A 25355-nucleotide genomic window follows, 5' to 3' on the forward strand; every position below is an offset into this window, starting at 1 on the left:
CTCTAAGCGACCCATGAATAGGTTGGCATACGAGGGGGCCATCCTGGTACCCATGGCTGTTCCCTTTAATTGTTGGTATGTCTGGCCTTCAAAAGTGAAGAAGTTGTGGGTCAAAGACACCAACCACTTTCTCAAACGCCTGCGATGGAGCACTTCCTTTCACGCCGATCACCTGCCGCCCTACCTAAAACCTCTTTCCTCATTACCTTAGCCAGCTTCATCCTGACCCACAACTTCTTCACTTTTGAAGGCCAGACATACCAACAATTAAAGGGAACAGCCATGGGTACCAGGATGGCCCCCTCGTATGCCAACCTATTCATGGGTCGCTTAGAGGAAGCCTTCCTGGTTACCCAGGCCTGCCAACCTGAAGTTTGGTACAGATTTATTGATGACATTTTCGTGATCTGGACTCACAGTGAAGAAGAACTCCAGAATTTCCTCTCCAACCTCAACTCCTTTGGTTCCATCAGATTCACCTGGTCCTACTCCAAATCCCATGCCACTTTCCTTGACGTTGACCTCCACCTGTCCAATGGCCAGCTTCACACGTCCGTCCACATTAAACCCACCAACAAGCAACAGTACCTCCATTATGACAGCTGCCACCCATTCCACATCAAACGGTCCCTTCCCTACAGCCTAGGTCTTCGTGGCAAACGAATCTGCTCCAGTCCGGAATCCTTGAACCATTACACCAACAACCTAAAAACAGCTTTTGCATCCCGTAACTACCCTCCCGACCTGGTACAGAAGCAAATAACCAGAGCCACATCCTCATCTCCTCAAACCCGGAACCTTCCACAGAAGAACCCCAAAAGTGCCCCACTTGTGACAGGATACTTTCCGGGACTGGATCAGATTCTGAATGTGGCTCTCCAGCAGGGATACGACTTCCTCAAATCCTGCCCTGAAATGAGATCCATCCTTCATGAAATCCTCCCCACTCCACCAAGAGTGTCTTTCCGCCGTCCACCTAACCTTCGCAACCTCTTAGTTCGTCCCTATGAAATCCCCAAACCACCTTCCCTACCCTCTGGCTCCTACCCCTGTAACCGCCCCCGGTGTAAAACCTGTCCCATGCACCCTCCCACCACCACCTATTCCAGTCCGGTAACCCGGAAGGTGTACACGATCAAAGGCAGAGCCACGTGTGAAAGCACCCACGTGATTTACCAACTGACCTGCCTACACTGTGAAGCGTTCTATGTGGGAATGACCAGCAACAAACTGTCCATTCGCATGAATGGACACAGGCAGACAGTGTTTGTTGGTAATGAGGATCACCCTGTGGCTAAACATGCCTTGGTGCACGGCCAGCACATCTTGGCACAGTGTTACACCGTCCGGGTTATCTGGATACTTCCCACTAACACCAACCTGTCAGAACTCCGGAGATGGGAACTTGCCCTTCAGCATATCCTTTCTTCTCGCTATCCGCCAGGCCTCAATCTCCGCTAATTTCTAATTTCAATTTGCCGCCGCTCATACCTCACCTGTCTTTCAACTTCATCTTTGCCTCTGTACATCCGCCCCGACTGACATCTCTGCCCAAACTCTTTGCCTTTACAAATGTCTGCTTGTGTCTGTGTATGTGTGGATGGATATGTGTGTGTGTGCGAGTGTATACCTGTCCTTTTTTCCCCCTAAGGTAAGTCTTTCCGCTCCCGGGATTGGAATGACTCCTTACCCTCTCCCTTAAAACCCATATCCTTTTGTCTTTCCTTCTCCTTCCCTCTTTCCTGACGAGGCAACCATTGGTTGCGAAAGCTAGAATTTTGTGTGTATGTTTGTGTTTGTTTGTGTGTCTATCGACCTGCCAGCGCTTTTGTTTGGTAAGTTTCATCATCTTTCTTTTTATATATATATATATCAATATAATGGAAGGAAACATTCCACGTGGGAAAAATTATATATAAAAACAAAGATGAGGTGACTTACCGAACAAAAACGCTGGCAGGTCGATAGACACACAAACAAACACAAACATACACACAAAATTCAAGCTTTCGCAACAGATTGTTGCCTCATCAGGAAAGAGGGAAGGAGAGGGGAAGACGAAAGGAAGTGGGTTTTATAGGAGAGGGTAAGGAGTCATTCCAATCCCGGGAGCGGAAAGACTTACCTTAGGGGGAAAAAAGGACAGGTATACACTCGCACACACGCACATATCCATCCACACATACAGACACAAGCAGACATATTTAAAGACAAAGAGTTTGGGCAGAGATGTCAGTCGAGGCAGAAGTGTAGAGGCAAAGAAGTTGTTGAAAGACAGGTGAGGTATGAGTGGCGGCAACTTGAAATTAGCGGAGATTGAGGCCTGGCGGATGACGAGAAGAGAGGATGTACTGAAGGGCAAGTTCCCATCTCCGGAGTTCGGATAGGTTGGTGTTGGTGGGAAGTATCCAGATAACCCGGACGGTGTAACACTGTGCCAAGATGTGCTGGCCGTGCACCAAGGCATGTTTAGCCACAGGGTGATCCTCATTACCAACAAACACTGTCTGCCTGTGTCCATTCATGCGAATGGACAGTTTGTTGCTGGTCATTCCCACATAGAATGCGTCACAGTGTAGGCAGGTCAGTTGGTAAATCACGTGGAAAACAGCTTTCGCATCCCGCAACTACCCTCCCGACCTGGTACAGAAGCAAATAACCAGAGCCACTTCCTCGTCCCCTCAAACCCAGAATCCCCCACAGAAGAACCACAAAAGTGCCCCACTTGTGACAGGATACTTTCCGGGACTGGACCAGACTCTGAATGTGGCTCTCCAGCAGGGATACGACTTCCTCAAATCCTGCCCTGAAATGAGATCCATCCTTCATGAAATCCTCCCCACTCTGCCAAGAGTGTCATTCCGCCGTCCACCTAACCTTCGTAACCTGTTAGTTCATCCCTATGAAATCCCCAAACCACCTTCCCTACCCTCTGGCTCCTATCCTTGTAACCGCCCCCGATGCAAAACCTGTCCCATGCACCCTCCCACCACCACCTACTCCAGTCCTGTAACCCGGAAGGTGTACACGATCAAAGGCAGAGCCACGTGTGAAAGCACCCACGTGATTTACCAACTGACCTGCCTACACTGTGACGCATTCTATGTGGGAATGACCAGCAACAAACTGTCCATTCGCATGAATGGACACAGGCAGACAGTGTTTGTTGGTAATGAGGATCACCCTGTGGCTAAACATGCCTTGGTGCACGGCCAGCACATCTTGGCACAGTGTTACACCGTCCGGGTTATCTGGATACTTCCCACCAACACCAACCTATCCGAACTCCGGAGATGGGAACTTGCCCTTCAGTACATCCTCTCTTCTCGTCATCCGCCAGGCCTCAATCTCCGCTAATTTCAAGTTGCCGCCACTCATACCTCACCTGTCTTTCAACAACTTCTTTGCCTCTACACTTCTGCCTCGACTGACATCTCTGCCCAAACTCTTTGTCTTTAAATATGTCTGCTTGTGTCTGTATGTGTGGATGGATATGTGCGTGTGTGCGAGTGTATACCTGTCCTTTTTTCCCCCTAAGGTAAGTCTTTCCGCTCCCGGGATTGGAATGACTCCTTACCCTCTCCTTTAAAACCCACTTCCTTTCGTCTTCCCCTCTCCTTCCCTCTTTCCTGATGAGGCAACAATTTGTTGCGAAAGCTTGAATTTTGTGTGTATGTTTGTGTTTGTTTGTGTGTCTATCGACCTGCCAGCGTTTTTGTTCGGTAAGTCACCTCATCTTTGTTTTTTTTTATATATATATATATATATATATATATATATATATATATATATATATATATATATATAATGGACAGCTGTGCAAAAGCTATTAACTATGCTGGAAAGTAATGATGTCATCCTGTCTGAATTTTCTGTAAATGCTAATTGAGCGTAGGAATTCCAAGCACAAATATATTTTTCACAGCCAGTTGCAGGATGAAGTAAGAGTCCAACATGAGTAGTAAGATTACAACCTATTTAGATAATTTTACATGTACAACCACCATTTGGATAACATGACTTGTGTCTCTTGACAGCCTGTTTTTACTCCTCTTGATCAAGCAGCAGTTCCTGAAAGCCGGAGACCATAATAACAATGAGGTGTTGCTCATACACCGTGAGTTTTTAATTACATAAACACTTGTAGGGGTGGGGGAGGGGGAGAGCTTTGCATGACAATTCATGGCTGAAAGAAAAGTGATTGCCTGTGCACTTCTGTATCCTACGAACAATTGTTTCATTGTGATGCATTTTGCAGATGGCGCTGCAGTTAAGGGAAGAATTGGAGCAGTGGAGGAGGTCTCAGGCTAGCTCTGTTCAGTCACTTGAAGAGCAGTACCCTCAGTGGGCAGACTGGAGGGCTGATATCCTACCACAGACAAGAAAGAAACGACCATTGAGTGCACCAGAAGTTCGCACAATGTTCAGAGGTGAGTCAGATATTCTGTGGAGTGAATTGAGCTATACATCAGTTGGCAAGAGCAGTCATTACAGGCTACATCTGTTGCATTACAATAATGGCTTTCCATTTTATGTTGCATTACATTACTTGTATTTTGAGGATCCTGCAAAAATGTTTCTATGAAACATGGAAAGAAATCAGAGACGTGTATTTTAGTTGGCAATTGAATCTCAATGTAGACAAGTGTAATGTGCTGCGAATACATAGAAAGATAGATCCCTTATCATTTAGCTACAAAATAGCAGGTCAGCAACTGGAAGCAGTTAATTCCATAAATTATCTGGGAGTACGCATTAGGAGTGTTTTAAAATGGAATGATCATATAAAGTTGATCGTCGGTAAAGCAGATGCCAGACTGAGATTCATTGGAAGAATCCTAAGGAAATGCAATCCGAAAACAAAGGAAGTAGGTTACAGTACACTTGTTCGCCCACTGCTTGAATACTGCTCAGCGGTGTGGGATCCGTACCAGATAGGGTTGATAGAAGAGAGAGAGAGAGAAGATCCAACAGAGAGCAGCGCGCTTTGTTACAGGATCATTTAGTAATCGCGAAAGCGTTACGGAGATGATAGATAAACTCCAGTGGAAGACTCTGCAGGAGAGACGCTCAGTAGCCCGGTACAGGCTTTTGTTTAAGTTTTGAGAACATACCTTCACCAAAGAGTCAAGCAGTATATTGCTCCCTCCTACGTATATCTCACGAGGAGACCATGAGGATAAAATCAGAGAGATTAGAGCCCACACAGAAGCATACAGACAATCCTTCTTTCCACGAACAAAACGAGACTGGAATAGAAGGGAGAACTGATAGAGGTACTCAGGGTACCCTCCGCCACACACCGTCAGGTGGCTTGCGGAGTATGGATGTAGATGTAGATGTAGATGTAGATGAGTGCAGTATGATGAAAAGATTTAAGATTGTGAAATACAGTTGGAATACAATTTGAAGTTAGCAATGATATTGAAAGAATAGATTTCTGCTCACCATATAGGGGAGGCATTGAAACATAGACCATTGAAACATAGAAAGCCACAATGAAAAAGAATGCTAGAAATGTGAGTATTACTTGTGATTTTACCGTAAAACATGAGCTTCTAAGAGGATAATCGTCAGTGGGGCAGAATGAGTTGCCTATCAGAAGTTTCTTCAATTCAGTATCTACTACATTATCTTTAAGATGCATTCATTCAGCATAGTGTTCCATAATCCCACCTCGAAGGAAAGGCTTCAGGGATGTGGAGTGAGCCAAGCTATACGTCAGTTGACAAGAGCAGTCATTACAGGCTACTTCTGTAAAGTATACTAACAAACAGTTACAACTAGTGCCTATCTACCCGCATGGATAATTATGGGAAATTTATTTATAAAGAAGCTGCTTGGCAAAAAACCACTGCTCTTCCTCTTAGACTAGTCAGCTGCTGTTTTTATCTAATGCTTATAGGGCACTATCAGCTGTCTTTACATTAGTGATGGTACAGTTTGTTTAATGTGAAGATTAGTGTTAACCAACATTTAAATCCACAAGCCCAAATGCATGACATTTAATATGTTCTTGTGGTTACTGAATACATGTGTACCCGTGTGTGATTTCTTACCCATGACCGAGTAGGGTGGAGCAGTGGTTAGCACGCTGGACTCGCATTTGGGAGGACAATGGTTCAAAACCACCTCTGGCCATCCTGAATTAGGTTTTCTGTGATTTCCCTAAATTGTCTCAGGAAAATGCCAGGATGGTTCCTTTGATGGTTCCTTCCCACTCCTTCCCTAATCGGAGCTTGTGCTCCGTCTCTAGTAACCTCATTGTCGAAGGGAGTATTAAACACTAATCTCCTCCTCCTCGCTTACCCATGAAGTGTTTGTACAGATTATTGGTGATCCTAGTATTATATTCATTCTACACACCACTTTCGTGAAGAAAAAAGTGTTTCCAAAACATAATACAGATTTTTAAAAAACCACAATTTTCATGAAATATGTTTGGAAATTTGAAAACTATTTACAGTAACTAACCTTGTGCCGATCTTGCAAACTGCAGTAGACCCAGTGAATAAATGCCTGACAGTTGCAATCGGCCTGGCGTGGCTGTTTCATGTGTGTGCCTCAGCCAATCATTTAAGATGGTTATGTATATGAAACTTGCTGACAGATTAAAACTGTGTGCCGGTCCGTGACTTGAACTTGGGAACTTTGTCTTTTGTGAGGAAGTGCACTACCGATAGCTACCCGAGTGCGACTTGTGATCCGTCCTCACAGGTTTTACTTCCAGCTGTACCTCATCTCCTACTATCCATACTTCACAAAAGCTCTTCTGCAAAACTTGCAAGATTAGCACTCCTGGAAGAAATATATTGTGAAGTCATGGCTTAGCCACAGCCTGAGGCTGCTTCCAGAGTGAAATTTTCACTCTGCAGTGGAGTACATGCAGATACAAAACTTTCTGGAATCTTGCACTTGTCTGCGGAAGGCAAAGCTGCTGAGTTCGTCTCGGTTCAGCTCTCAGGAAGATTCGTGCCAGTGCATACTGCTGAGGGAATTAGATTAGGAAATGAGACACTTAAAGTTGTAAAGGAGTTTTGCTGTTTGGGGAGCAAACTAACTGACAATGGTCGAAGTAGAGGGGATATAAAATATAGACTAGCAATGGCAAGGAAAATGTTCCTGAAGAAAAGAAATTTGTTAACATTGAGTATAGATTTAAGTGTCAGGAAGTCGTTTCTGAAAGTATTTGTATGGAGTTCAGCCATGTATGGAAGTGAAACGTGGACGATAAATAGTTTGGACAAGAAGAGAATAGAAGCTTTTGAAATGTGGTGCTACAGAAGAATGCTGAAGATTAGATGGGTGGATCACATAACTTATGAGGAGGTATTGAATAGGATTGGGGAGAAGAGAAATTTGTGGCACAACTTGACTAGCAGAAGGGGTCGGTTAGTAGGACATGTTGTGAGGCATCAAGGGATCACCAATATAGCATTGGAGGGCAGCGTGGAGGGTAAAAATCGTAGAGGGAGACCAAGAGATGAATACACTAAGCAGATCCAGAAGGATGTAGATTGCAGTAGGTACTGGGAGATGAAGAAGCTTGCACAGGATAGAGTAGCATGGAGAGCTGCATCAAACCAATCTCAGGACTGAAGACCACAACAACAACAAGTTTATGGCAATGCCTCAGTGTTTTCATAACTCCATAGACCATTGTTTTTACATGCAACCATCTGTGGTTCAGTTGAAAGCAGGCAACAGCACTCCCAGCTGTTATGAGGCTTCTTTTGTGGACTCTAACAGACACGTCACTATTCAGTGCTTCACTACTGCACCTAACATGACCAGGGAACTTTCCAATATCCAGGCGAGGTAATTAGGATTGAGCGAGCTGTAAATATTTAGTTATTAGTAAGTTACAACATAAACATAAAAAGCAATAAATTTTGTTAATAGTGTAGGTTACTTTCTTTGTATCGAATGACTAATGTAAGAAACAAATGTAGTTAATGAAATCGCTTTATTTCCAAGGAAGTAATTTGTCTTGTACAGCGTCATTAAAATGTGGTACTGAGGCAAAATGATTTGTACTCACATGAAACAGTGCACTGCTTCTTTGAGTATTACTGTGGTCAAGCAAGCAATACAATATAATGACCATTCATCATTGTAGAGAAATAAATATCATAGAAAATTACACACAAACAATTTTGTTAAAATCTGTAAGCAGTGTGGAATTCCTCTCATAAAAACATAAAAAAAGATGGAGACATTATGTGTGTGCATGTGTGTAACTATAAATATGTTCAACAAAAATAATTAATTTTTGACAATATAATGAAATCAGATAGATGAAAAAATCTGCTCACCAAGCTGTGGCAGGATAAAACACACACACACACACACACACACACACACACACACACACACACAAAAAGGTTCAACTTATGCAAGCTTTCGAAGCCAGTGGCTCCTTCTTCTGGCAGAACAGTTGAAGTGGAAGGAAGAGGGGTGAAAGAAAAGGACTAGAGAGGTTTAGAAAAAGGGGTTCAGTTCAGATTCAGAAAAGTCGCCCAGAACCCTGGGTCAGGGGTGACTTATCAGACAGGATGAGAAAGAAAGACTAAGTGTTGGGGACTGCACTGGACGAGATTTGAAAACCTGAGAGCTGAAAGCTGGAAGACACGGTAACATGCAAGATGGAGATTGCTACTAAAATATTGTGAACAAGTTAATAAGAGTGAAAAGCTAAGTGCATTGTATGTAACAGAAAGCCAAAAATAGACAAGACAGAAAATGAAAGATGTAGAAAACTAAAACAGTATGAAGAAAGGAGTAGTCACTATGAAGTAATGCTGAGACGGAAGAAATTAACGTAAATTAAGACCAGGTGGGTGGCGAGAACCAAGGACATGTTGTAGCACCAGTTCCAACCTGCGGAGCTCTGAGAAACTGGTGTCTTTGAGATCATGACTGTCATGTTGTAGAGCATGCTCTGCAGCAGGACATTGTGTGTTGCCAGTATACATCCTCTGCCTATGCCCATTCTTTCTAACTGATAATTTGGTGGTAGTCATGCCGATGTAAAAGGCCGAACAACGCTCACACAACAGCTGGTATATGATGTGTCACTTCACATGTGCCTCTCCATTTGATAGTATATGTTTTGCCAGTTATAGGGGTGGTACAGTTGGTGATAGGAGGGTGAATATGGCAGGTCTTGAATCAGGGACAGTCATAGGGGTAGGAGCCATAGGTTATGGAGATGGATGCAGAAGGAGCATAGAGTCTGACAAGGATATTGCAAAATCTTAGGCAGAATGGATCTCATTTCAGGGCATGATTTTAAAAAGTCATGACCCTGTCAAAGTAGGTGTTTAATACATTCAGGACCAGGATAATACTGAGTGACAAGTGGTGTGCTCCAAAGTTGTTTTTTGGAGGGATAATCAGAACCTGAACTGAACGTGATGGCCCGGGAAATCTGCTTTTGAACTAGGCTGATTGGGTAATTACTTCCAGTGAAGGCTGAGGTGACAATGGTGGTGTATTTCTGTAAAGAGTCTGCATCTGAACAGTTATGTTTGCCTTGAGTGCCAAGACTGTATGGGAGGGAAGGTTTGATGTGGAAAGGATGGCAACTGTCAAAATGTAAGCACTGCTGTTGGTAGGAGGTTTAATGTGGGCAGAAGTGTATAGCTGGCCTTCGGCAAGGACGAAACAAACCGGGGTATCTGTCATGGGCAGCAATTTCAGAGGGGAAGCCAAATTCATATTCTCGAGGAAAAAAACCTTCTTTCACAAAGCGCCTAGCATCCAGGGCATGTCGGTCTATCGATTATTCATATGATTTTTAAACACATCCCTGTTGGTTGTTGAACCTTTTTGATCACATTATAAGTTGATTTCTGAGTGAATCATAAGTTTATTTTTGATTGTGTGCATAGCGTACATGATGTGTCTGCCAGGAGAATCATGGTCACATGTGGAAATAAACTTTCCTACAGACAAAAGGGGCCGGGCTACACGAGCTGAGCAGAATAAACCCTAACAGGTGAATGCCAATTGCTGTTTGTTTATGTGGTTGACTGTGTTAGCCAATGATCAGCTTTATTATAATTACTAGCGAAATCCATAGATTCAGACTACCAGAGAGGAAATAAACGACAGACTGGAATAACAGGTAAGAAAGATTACCTCGGTGTACTCAAGAAAATAAAATTTTGGCAGAAAATGTTTGGCCAGATTGCTACACTAGTAAGGGCCATTTGAACAGTCTCTGGCTAGCAAGCGCTTAAGTTCTATTGTGGGAGTAGTGCAGAAAACGCGTTGTACGAATACATAATAATGCCTAACCGGAGAACAAATGTGGGATAACGAAACCGGTGATTCTGGCAGGATGAGTGACTTTAACCAGAGAGTAAGTTTTGACACTGGCAGGAATAGTTATGACAAGATTGTTTGTTAGAACAAGCAGGAAGAAGAACGGGGACATCACAAAAATTATGGAAGAATATGATGATTCCAAATTTATACAAAAATTTCATAGTACTACTTTTCGATCTCATGCTTGAGAAGCTGGAGCGTATGAATGAAATGTGAAGCTGTTTCCCAACATAAAGCTTTTTTGCTTGTAGTAGGCCTAATAGGCATTTGATATTGATACTTTGTGAATTTATTCTGTCGTGCTATAAAAATGGCCATTTGTGCCAAAACAGTCTCGTTTATTTTGTGTGTGTTACAATTGCTACAATATTAGACAGACCTATTTTGTTTCATCTAGCAGACAGTGGAAAAATACACGTAATCAGATCGAGAAATCACACCAGTCTTTTTCAATATTGGACGACATTTCAATTATTCATGTAGCAAAATGTTTGACAAATTTTGATGAAGTATTAGATTCTTTCGCAGAAAGGAAAGCACGGCATGTAAAGCTGTAACAAGATTAGAGATAAAAAAATACTAGGACCTAAGGATTGAAGAAAAGTGTACTGTCTTGCTTGTCTCTTGTCTTTATTCGTTTTATGTATCCTATATTTAATTTTATGTCGGACAAAACAGCAATAAGCAATAAAGAGTCCTTGTTCTCCCGGTTACAAAGAATCCCATCCAGTACTAATTGTGAGGTTTTTTTTAAAAGAGAGGCAGTATGTCAGACCGGCCGACTGGAAGCAGGCGAGAAACCACAGGACGTTTTAATTTCCCTTGTCCTGAATATAGTTTGACGGCATCCATTACAAAATATACACATTTGAATTTCACAGAGCGAAATACAGCGATGCACGATAGAAGAATGCTGTGTGGAGAGGTGTGGCACTGCATTTTGGCACGCTTAAGACCTCGAACATATATGTTTTATGTATCAGACCTTTCAGGAAGATGTGCACTAAAACGCACGAGGTGGTGGCGGCGGGGGAGTGATGCCCAGAGCAGTCTGAGTTTGAGTGGAGAGTGTTCACCAGTGTTTATGTTTAGTGATTTACCATTTCCTGTTCGTTCACAGCTCTCATATCAAATGAAAACAAACTGGATTTCTGTGGCTGAGAGCTATCATGTGAATTAAAACGGAATGCTAAAATATGTTTATTAGTTTCAGATCTTATTTTATTCCCACCTTTCTGACAATCAAGCATTAATCACTTTGCAGAACAATGATGTTATTTTTGACAGTTTGTTCAAGAAATTTGGCTTTTATTGATCTTTTCCCCTGAGGCCATCAATTTATTTGAAACGAAGTGTTTAATTCCACACTATTGGCTACTTTCAACTGTTCGCTGCACTTCAAGTGCACGTTTTTACCTTCTAGCACATATGGCATTAACCCATAATAAAGAACCAAACATGAGATAATAAAGTACTGGTACTCCAAGAAAATTCAGATCTCAAAAAACCACACTGAAAAGCTTAATATCAGATTGAGGTCTACTTTATTGGGAATCTGGACATGTGAATGTGCACTTTAAGCCAAATTACCCATTTTAGTATGATTCACGAAATTCCAATGCTCTTTGAGTATCCTCTGATGTGTTGCTTCTTTTATGACAAAATGTAAGATCTTTTAATGTTTTACACGTGCGGACATACGGGCTTCCTACATCGTCGTAGCTGTGCAAGCGTGGTGACACCTGTTATCTGGCACTCTCTGGCAACTGCTGAAACAAACGTATTTATAACAGGGCGTGGGAAAATCTTGTGAATAGTGGTTTGAAAAGCATTACTTTCAAAGTAAATGTCCTTTTATGCATGGGACCTATGACCTCACTGTTTGGTCCCCACTCTCAAATCAACCAACCATCCTTTTATGCAAGATGAACTATGTGCGAGAATGTACGATGAACTGCTTAAATCGCAGAGTGTTTGACTCTCATTTAAAAATCCGCTCTTTGGGGACGAGCCATTTAGAAGAATTTTGAGCCCAGAAGGTCAGTCACTTATGTAATTATTAAAAATTTTACTGGCACATTTCTGTGATGTATCTTACAGTGTTGTTATTGTTGTTGTTGTTGTTGTTGTGGTCTTCAGTCCTGAGACTGGTTTGATGCAGCTCTCCATGCTACTCTATCCTGTGCAAGCTTCTTTATCTCCCAGTACCTACTGCAAACTACATCCTTCTGAATCTGCTTAGTGTATTCATCTCTTGGTGTCCCTCTACTATTTTTACCCTCCACACTGCCCTCCAATGCTAAATTTGTGATCCCTTGATGCCTCAGAATATGCCCTACCAACTGGTCCCTTCTTCTTGCCAAGTTGGCCACAAACTCCTCTTCTCCCCAATTCTATTCAATACCTCCTCATTAGTTATGTGATCTACCCATCTAATCTTCAGCATTCTTCTGTAGCACCACATTTTCTTCTTGTCCAAACTATTTATCGTCCATGTTTCACTTCCATACATGGCCACACTCCATACAAATACTTTCAGAAACGACTTCCTGTCACTTAAATCTGTACTCGATGTTAAAAAATTTCTCTTCTTCAGAAACACTTTCCCTGCCATTGCCAGTCTACATTTTATATCCACTCTACTTCGACCATTGTCAGTTACTTTGCTCCCCAAATAGCAAAACTCCTTTACTACTTTAAGAGTCTCATTTCCTAATCTAATTCCCTCAGCATCACCTGACTTAATTCGACTACCTTCCATTATCCTCGTTTTGCTTTTGTTGATGTTCATCTTATATGCTCCTTTCAAGACGCTGTCCATTTCGTTCAACTGCTCTTCCAAGTCCTTTGCTGTCTCTGACAGAATTACAATGTCATTGGCGAACCACAAAGTTTTTATTTCCTTTACTGCTTGCTCAATATTCAGATTGAATAACATCAGGGAGAGGCTACAACCCTGTCTCACTCACTTCCCAACCACGGCTTCCCTTTCATGCCCCTCAACTCTTCGTATAACTGCCATCTGGTTTCTGTACAAATTGTAAATAGCCTTTTGCTCCCTGTATTTTACCTCTGCCACCTTCAGAATTTGAAAAAGAGTATTCCAGTCAACATTGTAAAATGCTTTCTCTGAGTCTACAAATGCTAGTAACGTAGGTTTGCCTTTCCTTGATCTATCCTCTAAGATAAGTCGTAGGCGCAGTATTGCCTCACGTGTTCCATTATTTCTACGGAATCCAAACTGATCTTCCCCGAGGTCGGCTTCTACCAGTTTTTCCATTCGTCTGTAAAGAATTCGCGTTAGTATTTTGCAGCTGTGACTTATTGAACTGATAGTTTGGTAATTTTCACATCTATCACCACCTGCCCTCTTTTGGATTGGAATTATTATATTCTTCTTGAAGTCTGAGGGTATTTCGCCTGTCTCATATATCTTGCTCACCAGATGGTAGAGTTTTGTCAGGACTGGCTCTCCCAAGGCTGTCAGTAGTTCTCATGGCATGTTGTCTACTCCCGGGGCCTTGTTTCGACTCAGATCTTTCAGTGCTCTGTCGAACTCTTCACGCAGTATCACATTTCCCGTTTCATCTTCATCTACATTCTCTTCTGTTTCTGTAATATTGTCCTCAAGTACATCGCCCTTGTATAGACTCTTCATATACTCCTTCCACCTTTCTGCTTTCCCTTCTTTGCTTAGTGCTGGGTTTCCATGTGAGCTCTTGATATTCATACAAGTGGTTCTCTTTTCTCCAAAGATCTCTTTAATTTTCCTATAGGCAGTATCTATCTTACCGCTAGTGTGATAAGACTCTAAATCCTTACATTTGTCCTCTAGCCGTCCCTGCTTAGTCATTTTGCACCTCCTGTCAATCTTATTTTTGAGACATTTGTATTGCTTTTTGCCTGCTACATTTACCGCATTTTTATATTATGTCCTTGCATCATTTAAATTCAATATTTCTTGTGTTACCCAAGGATTTCTACTAGCTCTCATCTTTTTACCTACTTGATCCTCTGCTGCCTTCACTACTTCATCTCTCAAAGCTATCCATTCTTCTTCTGCTGTATTTCTTTCCTCCATTCCTGTCAGTTGTTCCCTTATGCTCTCCCTGAAGATCTGTATAACCTCTGGTTTAGTCAGTTTATCCAGGTCCCATCTCCTTAAATTACCACCTTTTTGCAGTTTCTTCAATTTTTAATGTACAGTTCATAACCAATAGATTGTAGTCAGAGTCCGCATCTGCCGCTGGAAATGTCTTACAGTTTAAAACCTGGTTCCTAAATCTCTGTCTTACCATTATATAATCTATCTGATACCTTATAGTATCTCCAGGCTTCTTCCATGTATACAACCTTCTTTCATGATTCTTGAACCAAGTGTTAGCTATGATTAAGTTATACTCTGTGCAAAATTCTACCAGACGACTTCCTCTTTCATTTCTTAGCCCCAATCCATATTCACCTACTACGTTTCCTTCCCTCCCTTCTCCCACTATCGAATTCCAGTCATCCATGACTATTTAATTTTCGTCTCCCTTCACTATCTGAATAATTTCTTCTGTGTCATCATACATTTCATCAATTTCTTCATCATCTGCAGAGCTAGTTGGCATATAAACTTGTACTACTGTAGCAGGCGTGAGCTTTGTGTCTATCTTGGCCGCAATAATGCGTTCACTCTGCTGTTTGTAGTAGCTTACCCACACTCCTATTTTTGTATTCATTATTTAACCTACTCCTGCCTTACCCCTATTTGATTTTGTATTTATAACCCTGTATTCACCTGACCAAAAGTCTTGTTCCTCCTGCCACCGAACTTCACTAATTCCCACTGCATCTAACTTTAACCTATCCATTTCCCTTTTTAAATTTTCTAACCTACCTGCCCGATTAAGGGATCTGACATTCCACGCTCCCGACCGAGACTCGAACTCGGGACCTTTGTTTCGGTAGCTCAGATGGTAGAGCACTTGCCCGCGAAAGGCAAAGGTCCCGAGTTCGAGTCTCGGTCGGGCACACAGTTTTAATCTTCCAGGAAGTTTCATATCAGCGCACACTCCGCTGCAGAGTGAAAATCTCATTCTGGATTCCACACTCCGATCCGTAGAATGCCAGTTTTCTTTCTCCTGATAACGACGTCCTCTTGAGTAGTTGCCACCCGGACATCCGAATGGGGGACTATTTTGCGTCCGTAATATCTTACCCAAGAAGACGCCATCGTCATTTAATCATACAGTAAAGCTGCATACCCTTGGGAAAAATTTCGGCTGTAGTTTCCCCTTGCTTTCATCCGTTCACAGTACCAGCACAGCAAGGCCGTTTTGGTTAGTGTTACAAGGCCAGATCAGTCAATCATCCAGACTGTTGCCCCTGAAGCTACTGAAAAGGCTGCTGCCCCTCTTCAGGAACGACACCTTTGGCCTCCAACAGATACCCCTCCGTTGTGGTTGCACCTACGGTATGGCTATCTGTATCGCTGAGGCACCCAAGCCTCCCCACCAACAGCAAGGCCCAAGGTTCATGGGATCGGTTGGTAGGACATGTTGCAAGGCATCAAGGGATCACAAATTTAGTATTGGAAGGCAGCGTGGAGGGTAAAAATTGTAGAGGGAGACCAAGAGATGAATACACTAAGCAGATTCAGAAGGATGTAGGTTGCAGTGGGTACTGGGAGACGAAGAAGCTTCCACAGGATAGAGTAGCATGGAGAGCTGCATCAAACCAGTCTCAGGACTGAAGACCTCAACAACAACAGGCAGTGGAGATTGGGCGTGGTAATTATGAGGATAAATGACACTCGCACTCCCGTCGTTTATTATGAATACTTTTATTCTCACAGCATGTACACAGTGCATGTGGCATAGAGCTCGTATTCCAGAGAAGAACTAATCTTTCTGCGGCAGGGCAGTGATATTTATGGGAGGAAGAGCCAGTGGTTCTATGCCCCCAAAGTTCTTCTAGAACAATATTACATGTGAAAGCTTTGGTTTTCTTGCAGCAACACTATGTATATTAATTTAAACCATTAACTTTCCTGTTTATGTGTTCGAGCTACTTAACAGTGATGTTGCTATTGCTGATTACATCACGTGTCCTATATTCCCCATCACGTGCCCTATACTCTGAATATCCGCTGTCATCGGCTGGCGAGATCACGTGACAGGAGCTATGACTGGCTTACAAAAGCACATTGCAATCTGAATTTCAAGGCCTTGGAAAGTAACAGGCAGGGTTTGGTGAAATAAGCATTGATACTTTCGTAATACGAAAATATGCAGCTTACTTGCTGCTGCACATCAAAGATCTTTCTGAAATTGTTTTTTTTCTGAGTTTTGTTTTCCAAAGTGCCAGGAAATTCTAAGCTGGTGTATAAAACCATAGCCATTCAAAGGATTTACAGTTCCAAAGGAAAGCATAATGTCACTCTTAACACAGAAAAAGTGTATTTTCACCCTGGAGAAAGTGTATTTTTAACCGGTAAATCCGGGATTTTTTTTTCCTTGTCCGTGTATACACGCTGTTTTAGTAGTAATCTCTGTCGCACATATTACCATGGCTTCCACTTTTAAGCTCTCAGATTTTCAAATCTCATCCAGTGCAGTCCCGAACAATGAGTCTTTCTTTTTAATCCCATCCTGTAAACCTCCCATGACATGCAGGTCTGGGGGACTTTTCCAAAATCTACATCTTTTTCTGAACCTCTCCAGTCCTTTTGCTTCATCCCTCTTCCTTCCTCTTCAACACTTCTTCCACAAGAAGGAGCAACTGGCTCTCATCTTTTTCTGAACCTCGCCAGTCCTTTTCCTTCACCCCTTTTCCTTCCTCTACAACACTTCTGCCGCAAGAAGGAGCCACTGGCTCTGAAGGCTAGCATAAGTTAAACCTTTTGTGTGTGTGTGTGTGTGTGTGTGTGTGTGTGTGTGTGTGTGTGTGTGTGCGTGTGTGTGTGCGCTGAAGAGTGATAGACTGGTCCACAGTGGTACATTGTCATTTTCTTTATTATCCCAAGGGGGAGCATCATGGTGGTTAGATTACACTCTCCAGAAGGAGGAATGTTTATAGTGACAAGCAAAAACATTAGGTCTAGCAAGATTGAAAATGAATCTGGGTGCAGACTAATATGGACAAGAGTAACCTTGCTTGGTGGACTTACATTAATAATCAGATATTGCTACTGTCCAAAAAGATCCAGACACTTTTGGTTGTAGAGTCATTCGAAGATAGTTTATACTTGAGCACTTGGAAATATGCTGTGCATAGATTAGTTGTAGGTGGTGACCCTAACCTGCCCAATATCAGGTGAGAAACTACACATATATTATCAACTGAAAGGAAAACCAGTCTTGGAAAGTTATGCTGAATACTTTGACTGCTGCTTCTAACAACTAACCTGACAATCCACATGTGGAAGAACCAAGACTGTAATGAGTGGGAGAGGGATTAGCGACCCTGATGTTATTACAGGAACAAAGGCCACCAAAGGTAAAAAGTTATCAACAAATCTAGGGTAATATACAGGGTGTAAACGGTATAAGGCGCCAAAATTATACAGATGGCACATCTCGCAGTGCTTAACAAAAAAGTCTAGTAACATGTTTGCGTATTTCCTACAGTTGTCCCAGAAAAAAACAGTTCATCTCAGGATAATGGTTTTGGAAAAGTAGATACTTGGCCGTGCACGTACGTAAGCAATCGGTTCCTGTTATTGCCCGCTGCGCGTATTGACATCGTGAGCGTAAATCGTAAACACACAGGCAGCTGCGGCCTGAGTGGCTGCGTCATTGTAATGCACCGAGCGACGACAGTAGGCGAGTAACCTGTGCAGATGCTATTGCAACTCTGTTAACTGTTAGGATGGAAAGGAGATTTTCTATAGCTGAACTATGCGATATGCATTTAATTTATGACGAGGCAAAAGGTGTTGCGAGTGCAGGTGTACGAATTTATCGAGAATGCTTCCCACAGCGACGACTTCCTGCACGAAAGACATTTGGTGCTGTGCACCAAAGGTTTGTGTCATTGTAATTCTCTACTTGTATGCGATTATTAACCATTTACATTTTAATAAAGTACAATAGTTATCTGCACCTTTGTAAATTTTCGTCCTTATGCGAAACTTATCTTCTGTTCTGATATGCTTTCCGTTTTTGTTACATCATGACAGAATACAACTGATGAGTACGTATTTAATTTCCTTAGATTGAGAGATACTGGCTCTTTACTGCCCCGCGCATAAGGCAGAGGCCCACAACGCGCCGATCGTGCATTGGAAGCTGAGGAAAGAATTCTGGACTGCATCCAGGAGGATCCTTCTCGGAGTACTAGAAGCATCGCCCGCCACGTGGGTATATCGCACACTGTCATTCATCGCACTGTGCAAGAGGAGCGTCTGCGGCCTTACCACATTCGACACATACAAGCATTGGAAGAACAAGATTTCCCTCCACGACGTGAATTCTCAGAGTGGTTTTTGTTACACAGTGCGCAGCATGATTTTGTCAACAAAATACTCGTCACAGATGAAGCGTGTTTCACTCGCGATGGAATAACTAATTTCCATACCATGCACACGTGGAGTGTACACAATCCTTGCCACATAGTGGCAACACATTTTCAGCGACGATTTTCCGTAAATGTGTGGGCGAGTATGCTTGATAGTTACATTATTGGGCCCGATGTTTTACCTGCACATTTGACTGGTAACTATTACTGAACGTTTCTAGAGGAAACATTGTTACCAACGCTGTTAGAAGACATTCCGTTAGGCATACGTCATAACATGTGGTTCCTCCACAATGGTGCTCCACCCCAGATTGGTCACAGAGTACGCAGATTTTTGGATAGTCGATTTCCAGGACGATGGATTGGGCATTCGGCTCCACGTCGATGGCCAGCACGCAGCCCTGATTTAAATCCACTGGATTTTTACTTTTGGGGCCATATGAAGGAACTATGCTGAGCCTGTAAATGATGTGGACGAATTGACGCAGAAGATTTTAGATGCTGCCAATACCATAAAGGCCAAGGTGCATGTGTGTGATCGAGTGCAACGAAACTGGGTTCGCCATAATGAAGCATGTGTAGAAGCAAATGGTGGTCATTTCAAACATTTATTGTAGTATTGGTGTAAGAGGAAACGAAGTAATGGGTTTTCTTTTCGTAACGATGTTGTTGTACCGAAGGAAAATAATGTGAATTTAGTATCCGTTATGGCATTGCCATAAAAAGGTGAAACAGTTGATTGTAATTAATGCACAACTATCTACTTGGTGATTGATTGAATGTGTATTAATGGAAATACATTGTGTTTGATATTAGCTTGTCATTACTACTACGACCTTCGTTATTGACTTGTTGAGAAACAGACTGGTTGTATTCAATTCATGTAAAGCGAATTACACATTCTTGACAACCCAAAAACCGTTTACATTCCTTTTTTCTTCGGTACCACCTGATTATCACATCACGTCATTGTACACGTCTAATGATTTCAATCCTCTGGTCGGCTCGTTGCCTTTCTCTGGTCACCCTGTCATTGTAGGCAATAAGCTCGGTACGCCGTGTACTGTCGGTTGATTACATAAACAGAAATGCGTATACTATCTATCCTATGAACATTAGGTTTTAATAATACAAAAATAAAGTACATGATACAAGAAAATCTCATTAGAGTTTTTTGTCAAGCACACCGAGATGTACCATCTGTATAATTTTGGCGCCTTATACCGTTTACTCCCTGTATTTCTGTGGTTGAACTGATAGACATTTACTGACAATGTACTTAAAGGATAAACTGATAATGTGCATCTAAAATCTGACAAACTCGAAATGCTTGCAGTCTAAACCAATGAACATTTCATCCATAAAGGATGGGAAAATTCTTAACTTTGTCTGTCACTAATTTATTGTTCCACTGTGTGTTTTGATGATTCACACCATTATCTCCAAGTGGAGATTTGTGTCATTCTCTTGTAATTCCCAATATTTTTCGTTTTATTTATATTGTCAACAGCTGCAGCCCTCACGATCCCATCCTTTATGAATGAAATATTGATTGTACGCTAGGTGAAGCAGTAAAAGAGATTCGAAATTAAGAGAGTGACACAATTCTCTGCCTGAAGATGATGGTATGAAACATTGAAATGCGCAGCAGAAATATAAATATATGACTGATGCAGTAAACTTTTTATTTATAGAGCTAAGCCAAATTATTGATGCACACCAGTGACAATGATTTGTAGTAGGATTTTGGAATCTATACTCTATGTTCCAATATTATACAACACATTGAAGAAAACATCCTGTTAAAGTGTAGCACAGATTCAGAAAGTATCATTCGTGTAAAATACAACTGGCTTTTTATGCAAACAAAGTGATGAATGCTATCTATAGGTGATCTCAAGCAGATTCCATATTTCTGTAGTTCAGAAGGCTAAACTGCGCACCTTCTGTAGAGTCTCTTGTGCATCTGTCTGGCTTTGAAACTGAAGACCGCAGATAAATGGCAGAATTATTAATCTACATTTAAAAATGTATTTACACAGGAGACTACTACCATACCCATGTTTAATTGCTGCTCAGACTTACAAATGAGCACAAATTACCACCTCCAGTATTGAAACACAGTTAAAACTGCTTGAAACAAACAAGGCACCAGACCTTTACAGAATTCCAGTTAGATTTTACATTGAATACACTGTGGAATTAACTCTTTTACTAGCCCATAAAATTATCAAGAGTCACTAGCACAGCAAATATTCCCACGTGACTGGAAAACTGTGAAGGTCACTTCTCTTTGCGAAAAGGGTAAAATATCAGTTACACAGATTTAAACACCACATAGCTGATGTTCATCTACTATAGGATCCTAGAGCACATTTCAATCTCAAATATTATGATGTTCCTCGAGGACAACATACTTTTCACAAAAAGTCAGTGCTGATTCAGGGAAACTCACTTGTGCGAAGTTAGCTTTATTCATACATGATAACTTTTCAAGAAATGATCGTACAGAGTATCTTCACAAACATATGAGAGTTTCAGTGAATACAGGAATAGGAGAACCCAGTACGTTAAACTGGATGGAGAGTATTCAACAGAAACTAATGTAACATTGGTTGTGCTTCATGGAATGTTGTAGGTCCCTTAATGTTCTCAGTATAGACAAATGATTGCTAAATAGTATCAGCAACACTGCAAACGATACTGTTGTATGCAGGAAAAGAACCTTTTGTTGGACAATTGTTAGGTAATGCAGAAAAACTTGGCCAAAATTTCCACATGGTATAAGCAGTAGCAGCTGTCTTCAAATGTAGATAAATGCTTGGTAACACCTATAATAAGGAGAAAGAGTCTCGTAGTGCCTAATTATAATGTTACTGTGAACATCTTGTACGCATCATATTGCATGTATGAAAGGGTAATGCAGAGAACTGATATGAAATGGAACACTCATACACAGTCATTGTTGTGGAAGGTAAATGCAAAAGTTAGATTTGTTGCAAGTGCTCTGGGAAGGTGCAGTGCACCTGTAAAGGAAATTGCACACAGGATGCTAGTGCGACCAATTCTGGAGTATTGTTCCAGTGTTTGGAGTTCTTACCAAGCGAGCGTGACGGTAGACACTGATCGATCTCAGAGACATCCTGCAAGGATTGTAACAGTTCAGTACAGCCCATACACATGTGTTATAGAAATACTAAGGCAACTTGGTTAGAAATCTTTTGAAAAAAGACCGTGTAGTTCTTGTAGATCCCAGTTGGGTAAATTTATAGAACCTGTATTTGAAGAAGACTATGATTATGTGTGAATGTAGTAACACAGAAAATCAGTCACACAGGTACAATCTCTGCCACACAATGTACAGTAACTTGTGGAGTGCATATGTGGTGTGGGAGAATGGAGCCATGCTGTGGAGTCTTAACAAATGCCGCACCATTACTCAAGTCACACCTTGCTTTGCACTTTGTCCTCAGTATGCCGAACATAAGATCCCGTGTCTTACTTAGATGAAATCCAATGTCATTGTCAGTCAGGCTCTGCTGAAGTTGGATTGTTACCACATATTTAAACACAGTGTTGCAGAAAGAAGAGGATTGTCAGAGTTTTCTATGAAAGTCCATAGCATGACCAGTCCTTGAAGTGCTCTGTGACAGCTGAATTGGTAGGACTGTGGAGTTCTGTGTAATATTTATTTGCAGCCTCACCAGTGTACAGTAACCCACATTGGCAGCGGATTGGGTGCATTTGTGACATGTTGAAGCCCAGATTATCTTTGATAGATCTTAAAAAAGCTGAAGTTCTGGGAACTGTGGTTGCTGTTTGCATGTACATGAGCCTCAGTTTGTGGCGTGTAGTATAAGTAATGCCTTGTATATTACGAACTGATTAATGTTGTTTCTTTATGATGTTGTACTTTTAAACCATTTGTTTTATTAAATGAAATCAGCGAGTATAGTTGCATATCATCTTTAAAATACTACAAGGAATACTGACTTATGATGTGTTTGTTCTCATATTAGTGGTGAAGCAGTCCACCAAATCTTATGCAAATGATCATAAATCGGCTCATGCAATGGCCCTATATATAATTATTACACCACAATTTACAAAAAATAATTTTTTTTGGAAGTTCGTGTTACAATAGTAAAATATAGGTAATTACTAATTTGAAAATCATTAAAAGCTGAAATGTAGTTTAGTCACTCGTATCATAGTGGTTAAGTGATCCACTAAATAATTAATAGAAAAGAAATGTAAAAAGTTCATACAGATTGATTTTATGGAGATCTGTCAACATCATAGTATCATCATCAAGATCAAGTTAATCAAGGTTTGGATGGTGATGGTGGTTGTTGATAATGATGTGTACATGAATACTCATAATTAAAGAAAGTAGTCACCATGCAACCTGTGATGTTCATGTATTTTTTGTAGAGTCAATAATAGCATTGATACAACATTCAAATTGAAACTTCCTTGCAGATTAACACTGTGTGTCGGACCGAGACTCAAACTTGGACCTTTGCCTTTCGCAGGCAGGTGCTCTATCAACTGAGCTACCCAAGCATGACTCATGACCTATCGCTTCTGTGAAGTTGGGAAGGTAGGAGACGAGGCACTGGCAGAATTGAAGTTGTGGCAACAGTGCGTGAGTCATGCTTGGGTTGCTCAGTTGGTAGAGCACTTGCCCGCAAAAGGCAAAGGTCCAAGTTTGAGTCTTGTTCTGACACTCTGCTGTACAGTGAAAATCTCATTCTGGAAACATTCATATTATTTAAAAATGGTTGTGTACCTCTTATGCGATTTCACATCACCTGTTGCCAATGCAGCACCGGATGGTACCAGCAAAACGGAAGACAAATTGATCCACTGATAGTAATAAGTTATATTTTCACTTACTATCATGCATAGTGTCATCATATTAAAGGTATGCCAAGATTTCATATTAGTTCCCTCCTGGGTTGTGATGTCTCCTGCTGTGGAGCAGGAGACCACTGAAGATCTCCCAAAACCAGCTGCTCTTCACCAACATCTGTGAATGCCAGATGACCTCAGATGACTGTATATTTCCATCTCGAAGTGGTCCATGAATCTACCCTTCTCAGCCTTTTGCAATAACTTGACACCCAACCTCAAAGATGGAAGGGTGCATCCACTCTCAACCATGTGCTCACCAAAGTTGGATCTCTCAATTACATCCTGTCTATCCAAAGCTATGTGCGTACCAAACCTGACTTCAAATCTTTTACGTGTCTGTCCCATGTAACATACTCACAGTCTAGACATTCCATTCTGTACACACCTGATACATGCCGCACATTACTTTTATTGACCCCTTTAGACGAAATATGGCCAAGATTGTTTGTAGTTGAGAAAGAAGCCTTTATGTTTTGTTTTTTAAAAACCAATCCTATTTTTGTGATAAATGTGCCTTATTATGCCAAAAAAATGTATTTGCATATGTATCTTTCATTTTATTGTTACTTTCAGGCTCTTTTACACTTTGGTATTTTCCTACAGTCTTTTTGTAAATTTTATCTGTGTAATGTGGGCGGGATGGGGGATAGTTGTTTGCCTTGGCAGTGTGTTGAATGGTGCCTAATTCTTGTTCTTGTTCAGGTGGAGAGAGTGGGAGCTTAAGAAGATGGTTAATAGAAAAATAAAAAAGGCGTTCTTATGCTGAATTGGATGACTTGACTGGAATAGTAGTCAATAATAATATCAATAAAATATTTTTTTTTTTGAAAAATCCCAAATCTTTGTTTCCCATTGTCATTCTTAGATTATCATACTTACCGTATTTACTCGAATCTGAGCCGCACCTGAAAAATGAGACTCGAAATAAAGGAAAAAAAAAATTCCCGAATCTAAGTCGCACCCGAAATTTGAGACTCGAAATTCAAGGGGAGAGAAAAGTTTTAGGCCGCACCTCCAAATCTAAACAAAGTTGGTCTATTGTAATATGAGACACAATTTAGGTAGAATAAATGACGATACAGCTACAGTAGTTTAGTTCGAGTCGTAAGCTTAGCAGTTAAGCTTTACCAGGTAGCCATTGCTATGCGTCAGGCGTGCTTCGTCTGGTTTGAATGGGTTGCTTATTTTTCTTTGATCTGATAAGTGCCGTTCTCTTTGTTATAGGTGTTTACGTCACTCTAGGCTGAAAATGCATTATTGTACTGTGTCATGTATTGTTTGTTGCATTCTGATAGTGTTTACGACCTGTCGCCGCTCGCGGCATGGCTTACTTACGTGCGCGCTACCGCCGCTTACAATAAAAAAAGAAAGGAATTGTCTCATTAGCGAAACAATGGCAAGAGACTGCTATTTGTTGTTAATTATACTGCTGCTTTCTTTGATAATGATCAACAAGAACCAAATAATAAACTGCGTATGATAGATGGTCTGAACGACAGTTTAGCTAAAATTTTTCTCCGTTTGAAAATCTTTGCAGACGCCTCTTTTGTACATTACATTCTGCACAGAAATTAGTCATCTTAGATTTAAAAATCTAGTCAATT

The 25355-nt window shown here is 41.4% G+C and overlaps 1 protein-coding gene across 1 annotated transcript in view; it reads left to right on the plus strand.

Moving 5' to 3' along the window:
* The window catches only part of LOC124717224, a 112438-nt gene extending 87887 nt beyond the window's left edge, over positions 1 to 24551 (plus strand). Inside the window, exons 5-6 of the mRNA XM_047244015.1 lie at positions 4259 to 4430; positions 24454 to 24551. Coding sequence (XP_047099971.1) covers positions 4259 to 4430; positions 24454 to 24497 — 216 coding nt within the window. The 3' untranslated portion in view covers positions 24498 to 24551. The remainder of the gene's footprint in view (positions 1 to 4258; positions 4431 to 24453) is intronic.
* Positions 24552 to 25355: the final 804 nt, after the last annotated feature.

This window comes from Schistocerca piceifrons, chromosome 9, assembly GCF_021461385.2.
Source record: "Schistocerca piceifrons isolate TAMUIC-IGC-003096 chromosome 9, iqSchPice1.1, whole genome shotgun sequence".
In the NCBI taxonomy this organism is placed as follows: domain Eukaryota; kingdom Metazoa; phylum Arthropoda; class Insecta; order Orthoptera; family Acrididae; genus Schistocerca; species Schistocerca piceifrons.